The sequence below is a fragment of the Drosophila grimshawi genome, unplaced genomic scaffold (genome assembly GCF_018153295.1).
Source record: "Drosophila grimshawi isolate 15287-2541.00 unplaced genomic scaffold, ASM1815329v1 contig_1367, whole genome shotgun sequence".
Taxonomy (NCBI): Eukaryota; Metazoa; Arthropoda; class Insecta; order Diptera; family Drosophilidae; genus Drosophila; species Drosophila grimshawi.
Window position 1 is genome coordinate 6,343,229 of NW_025062889.1, and position 6,023 is coordinate 6,349,251.

At 39.2% G+C, this 6,023-nt stretch overlaps 1 protein-coding gene across 1 annotated transcript; it reads right to left on the minus strand.

Annotated features, from left to right (window-relative positions):
* Positions 1–4,647: 4,647 nt before the first annotated feature.
* LOC6559443 (trypsin 3A1) lies at positions 4,648–5,608 on the minus strand. Its single transcript, XM_001985873.2, has one exon. It carries the CDS (start codon positions 5,606–5,608, stop codon positions 4,772–4,774), a length of 837 nt encoding a protein of 278 aa, XP_001985909.1. The 3' UTR covers positions 4,648–4,771.
* Positions 5,609–6,023: the final 415 nt, after the last annotated feature.

Here is a 6,023-nt window from a genome sequence, read left to right on the forward strand (position 1 = left end):
GAAGATTCTGACCAGCCTTGGGTGGGGCTGGTGGAGAAGTTGCTGTGAGTTCTGCCAAGCGTGGCAACACTTAGTCACTTGGTTTCAAGAGTAAACACATCTTATAAATTATTCAAAAACGCAAAAAAGCTATTTGCAACACTTTACCGTTAGCGTTACCGTTAGCACCGCCTGTCACTTGACGCTGCTCCCATTCTATATGTACATATTTTTTTGCTCCAACTTCTTCTTGGGTGCCCAGCCGTCGTTGGCAGCGCTGCTTGTCCTGTGCAATCAGTCAAAATGCGGCGCAACATATGCGTACAAGCGGGAATCGGGGTGGTTCAGCTCGTTGCATGGGCGTGGCATTTGCCAGGTAGTGCCACTGAACTTTGAGCACAGCAAAAAGGATGACAAATGAAATGTTCAAGTGGCGCTTAAAACAACAAACAAAACAAAAAACAGAAAACCAAAACAAAAACAAAAAGGACACAAAAATAAGAGGAAACTTACTCTAGTTTTGGACGAGTTGCTCAGTTTCGCGTTGCCTTAAGGCTGACAAAGTGCCTCGGCTTACTACAGCTCGCCTGTGGGTCATGTAAAATGACGCCAAAAGACCCCAGACACACCCAACCAAGCAGAGCCCCCAACGACCAACAACAACAACAACAACAAAGAAAAAACGCGTTGAAAACTTGACTTTGTCAGTTCGCAACTTCTTGAAGGTGCGAGGGGAGGAGATTGACTCCATTTTGTGTGTTTGAGTGTGGGAGTCGGTTGCACAAATATTTGACTTAAGTAAGCGTTTGTAATTAATTTCATCCTTAATACTGACACTTTGCAACACTTTTGCCCTGCTACCCACCCTCACAGTCTCCCACCATCTGTTTACTCACCGTTATGGCATAATCAACACGCATTTTAAAATAAAGACTCGCTGATTTGGTTATGTGTCTGTGTGTGTGTGTGTGTGTTTGTTTATTTCCCTGATGTCAAACTCACCGTTTTTGGTAGTTTGTCTAAGGCCAGCGGCATGCGACAACAACAAAAAATGACTGCATAATTTATGTGTCAAGAGTTTGCGGCAACGTATTTTATTTTTTGTAATTTTTGGAATGGTGTAATTGATGTTGCCACCCGGCAATTAACTCCCGCCTGCCAAAGATTTATGCTCTGGGGTTGGCCGACGCGTGTTTTATGATGCGTCTTTTGCCTAAAAGCGTTCTCAATTACACGCAATTAACTCACAATTACGCGCCCAAAAGCCAGGCGAAATATTACAAAAATCGCACATTCGTGAGTCGACAAACGGCGGCCCGCAGCCATATATATACATTTATAAAGAATGTCACGTTACGTATACGCAATGGCGCATGGCAAACACAAATACAAATAACTCTTGTTACAGTTTCACCAATAAGGCAAGAAAATCCTGGTTTGGACTACTTTAAGCTCACGAAACATTAATCGTTTGTTAAACCACTTTTAATAGTCAGAAATCAACAATAACTTGATAGACTTTCAAATACAAAAGCTTCATTTGAAAACATATGAAAAATATAGCGTAATGTGTTTAAATAACATTTTAACATAGCAAAATTATTAAAACATAACCATTTTATTTGTTACTTATTGCTTCAAGTGCTCAACTCGTTTCCGAACTCAATTATGATAACTTAAATTAAACATTAAAATGTTCTTCAATGCACCGCATGGTATTTTGTATTCGAAAATCTCAACGTCTCCAGACAGCAACATTTTTCTCTGCTTGCTGTCAATCAATAACAGAAATATTTTACGCACTCTTCAGTTGAACATAATCGCATCAAATGAACGAAATTCGCCACAGCAAAGAGCAGACAGAAAACAGCCACGGAAAAGAGCACATTAAGCATCTTAAGGATATTTAATACGAAGGAAGATGGCACCTAGTGCCATCCACAAAATGTAGCTGCCTGGCAACATGGCAGATAGCGAGAAATGGCAATAGAAATTCAGGCTAAAAATTTCGAGTGGTATATCAACACTCGAATGCCTACTTTACAGTTCTTTCCGTTTCGTAATGCTTACCAAGGTCGATTGCCTCCCCCAACCAATTTCATCTTATTTATAGCCGACAAACTTTGCAACACCTAATTATTTATGCCAGTCAGGTAATATTATTAAAATATGTAAAATAATCAGGTTAAGCTTTGATAGTGCTTGAACGATAGATACTCTTTTTTGTAACACCAAGTTTATTAATCCTCGAGGTCTCAAAAATACGTCTACTACATAAATATCTACTTGGAGCTCTTTCAATGTTTATCATATATATATTTTCTTTGACTTTAAAAAATATATGTACGAGACAAACATCATCGGACTATTGTGTGGCTCCTGCAAAGGAAATAAAATCATGTTGAAGTCCGAAAATTCTCGATAATAGTCAACCCCAAGAGTATTGTGGTGGAAAGTCCACGTGCGTATGTCTATCCCAATGCATCACGTATTCAGACCGCCTGCGACATAATTTTTTCTGCTTAATTTTATTACAATTTCATTAAATTTAAAGGGCCGTAATGTGATAGCATAGAAACGAAATGTATATCCAATGATGTATCGATTGGTATTGCTTAATTTTAGTATACCCCGTAAAATGAGAATAGTGTCAATATGTATTTAACAGAACTAGAAATATTTGACTATAATGAAAGAAAAGTTTGCGAATTAAGTTCGATATTAAATAAATATTAATAATAGATAATTTAAATGCATAAGATTTAGCTCAAGTCACAGGGTATTTCGTAGTCAAGTTCGTGTACTTTTGAGGGTTTTATTCTGCCAGTAAAGTGCATATTCCTCTGTTGTTACATGTCAATCCTTGCCAATTTTCACAGGACCCTTGTGGCGTTCATAGGTTTGGGGTCGTATTATGCGCCCGTCTCGTATGTATTTCACATATTTTACACGTTTCGCATATTTACAGCGCATATTGATCATATTTACAAGTCTATTGATGTAGCAACCATAAATCGCAGCAATATGTGAGTTAAGCACATACCAGATACACTCTCTGATACCCTGGAATTTATACTCACCAGCTAAGTCTTTTTCTAAGAACTTCATAACTCCAAATTTAATGCATTTTACTTCATTTAAAAATTTTAGTCTATATTTTTACATATTTTTATGAGAACTTTAAGAACTTTCGCAGTCATAGTTTTTTTTTCATATTTTTTAATATTTTTCCTTTGATATTTGTAGTGTCTTCTAATATTATACCCCATACCAAAGAAGCTTGTATACAAAGTGGAATTTTATGAAATTTGCAAGGGTTTATTCTTTTTTTTTTTTGTTTTGTGCTGTTTATATCAAACAGAAACTGATGGAGAAGCTGATGCACTGTGGTTGGCAAGCACAATATTGGAAAGTATCGCTTCTCCTTGTTTTCCACACATATGTGTGTGTGTGTGTGTGTAGGTCTTAGTGCATAATGCATGATGCATTGGCATATTGCGAAATAAGTTGGAGAAAAAAATGGGAATCACTATTGATATTTGACATCTCGTCGGTCTCCTGTTGCAAACGTTATTTGCTACTTTGAATGTCATTTGCGTTTATTAACTTCTTTGAGCTGGCATGTTTAATTAATAGCTGATCTGTAATTAGCATACGGAGTGCAGACAGCAGCCTTCATATGACAGCAGGCAGTGGCGGCAAAAATTGCAATTTCTGAAAATACGCATAAAGCACTGTAAATGAAATTTAGTTTGAAATGTTTGCTGACTGCCAGGCAAAATGAAACAATTAGCAAGATGTGTAAGCCTTATCGTCAGGCCAGACACTTACACAGTTTGCTTAACGGCAAAACAAATTAAAATCTGTGAAATGTACTCGCATCTGTTAGAAATGCATGCAGCATCCAACTATCTACGAGATCTGAATCCACTCACCCTCGGTCTCTGACTTGTTGGCCCCAGGCTGCTGATTGCTGCTGCTGCTGCTTACTGCTTACTACTGTTGCTGCTGCTGCTGCTGCTGCTGTTTACTGCTGTTACTGCCTGCTGCTGCTGCCTGCTGCTGACCTCAAGGCACATGTCCAGATGTTGGCCAGATGCAACCACGTTTGGCTTTCGGTCGTGCTGCCTGCTTTAAATATTTATGCAATTTATTTTTGTCTAAACTAATAAGTTGTTGTTGTAGTGCAGGTTGTTTTATCTCATAATGAAATACAACACAGTTTACACAAGTATGCATATATGTACATATTTATAAATAAACATGTCTCTGTGTTTGTTCGCTTGCCTTGCATTTTGATGTTTACTCCGGCATGTGGCCAACGATTTATTTGCCAGCCAAGATGTTCACATATTCATTGAATCCGAATTAGTTTCAAGCTCAGCTCTCATCATTTGAAGTATGAGCCACATTTGCTGGTTGATCTAAAGGCCCACATTTGCTTAATTGTATCTGGAAACGTAGTTGCTGCATTTTTGTAATTAAAACTTAAGTGTACAATATGCAAACAAGTTGATGACGATAATGGAAATCCATCTAAGCAATTTATGAATGAACACAATTATAACAAGTCTTTGCCACTGAAACTTACCATTCTTTTAGAAAATAATTTTAATCATCATAAACAAAATATTTTAAAATATTGCTTTGTATATTTTAGGTGTAAAACTTCTAAATTTTAATTACAATATTGTAAATTGAATTTTTAATTGCTTACAGTTTTGTGTTCGTATTATCTAAAGTACACTTAAACCAATCTTTAACTCAAACTTTTTTGTTACTATCACTTGCCCTAACTTAATCTTTGTAGACCACTCCAGCCCGCCAGCAGACTATTCCAGCCCCAGGCGCCCACCTGTGCATCAATCCAATTCCTAAATGACGCCACACTCGTATAAACGCCCGGATATTCGGGTTGCGCACAGCCAATACCCCAGGACACGATGCCGTAGAGCTTGCCTTGTGTGCCGTCCGGCTGATAACCGACGAGCGGACCACCGGAGTCACCTTGGCAACTGTCTTGACCGTCGCGAGCGGCGCAGAGCATGCGCTTGGTAACGGGCAACACATTGCGATAGGCGTGACGACAAATTTGTGGATCCACTACAGCCAAATCCACATAGCGCAACGCTGGCGAGACGCCCTCCTCACCGCTCTCGCTCTGATAGCCCCAGCCGCTGACTAAGAGTCGCGTATTCGGCGTCAGTAAATCCTTTGCACTGGCCAACTGCACCGCTTGCAGTACTTCGGTGTAGTTAAGCCTCGCATTGAGCAGCAACAGGGCCAGGTCGTTGTCATGTGTCTGACTATTGTAGGCTCCATGGCGTATGATCTGGCGGAGGCTGAGTAATTCTCCACCCGAGGCGTGCTCTGTGGCTCCCACACGGACACTGTAGTCGGGCACAACCCAGGGCTCCGTAAAGCAGTGAGCCGCAGTTAGTATGAAGTAATCCCCGATAATGGCGCCACCACAGATATGCTGGCCATGCAATTGTATTGAGGCCTGGTAGGGAAAATCACGTATATCTGTCAGCTGTCCGCCCACAATTCGACCATCATATGGAGGTGTGGCACTGCTGCTGCCACAAGTGAACACTAAAAATGTACACAAAAATACCAATCGAGTCATCTTGCTGTGATGGAACGTGTGTTGTAACTGTATCTAGTTGCAAAATATATGATTGCTTTTATATGATGATATACGACTTGTTTTTGCTTATCAGTTGCCTTATCGGCGAGTCAACAAACTTAAAACCAGTTTGCAAATATTTCAAGTTCAGCACCATCTTATCAAAAACTATTTACAATTACTCATTTTTTCGGCAATATTTTATCAGTTGTCTGGCGTTGACCCAATAACCTTCGCAGCGAAAATAAGTACCGTAAGTTGTTTGTACTACATTGAAGTTGCAGCTGCATTAAGTTAATATGTACATATAAGATTTAAAGATGACATTGCAAACAATATTGTATTGTGCACTTTGTTGATGTACACTAAATAAAACTCAACTCTAAAGATTTATTTCGGACAATGGGATATTTTG

Bases quoted from the DNA above. Each gene is read 5' to 3' on its own strand.
- LOC6559443 (XM_001985873.2), bottom strand. From the start codon at position 5,608: ATGACTCGATTGGTATTTTTGTGTACATTTTTAGTGTTCACTTGTGGC.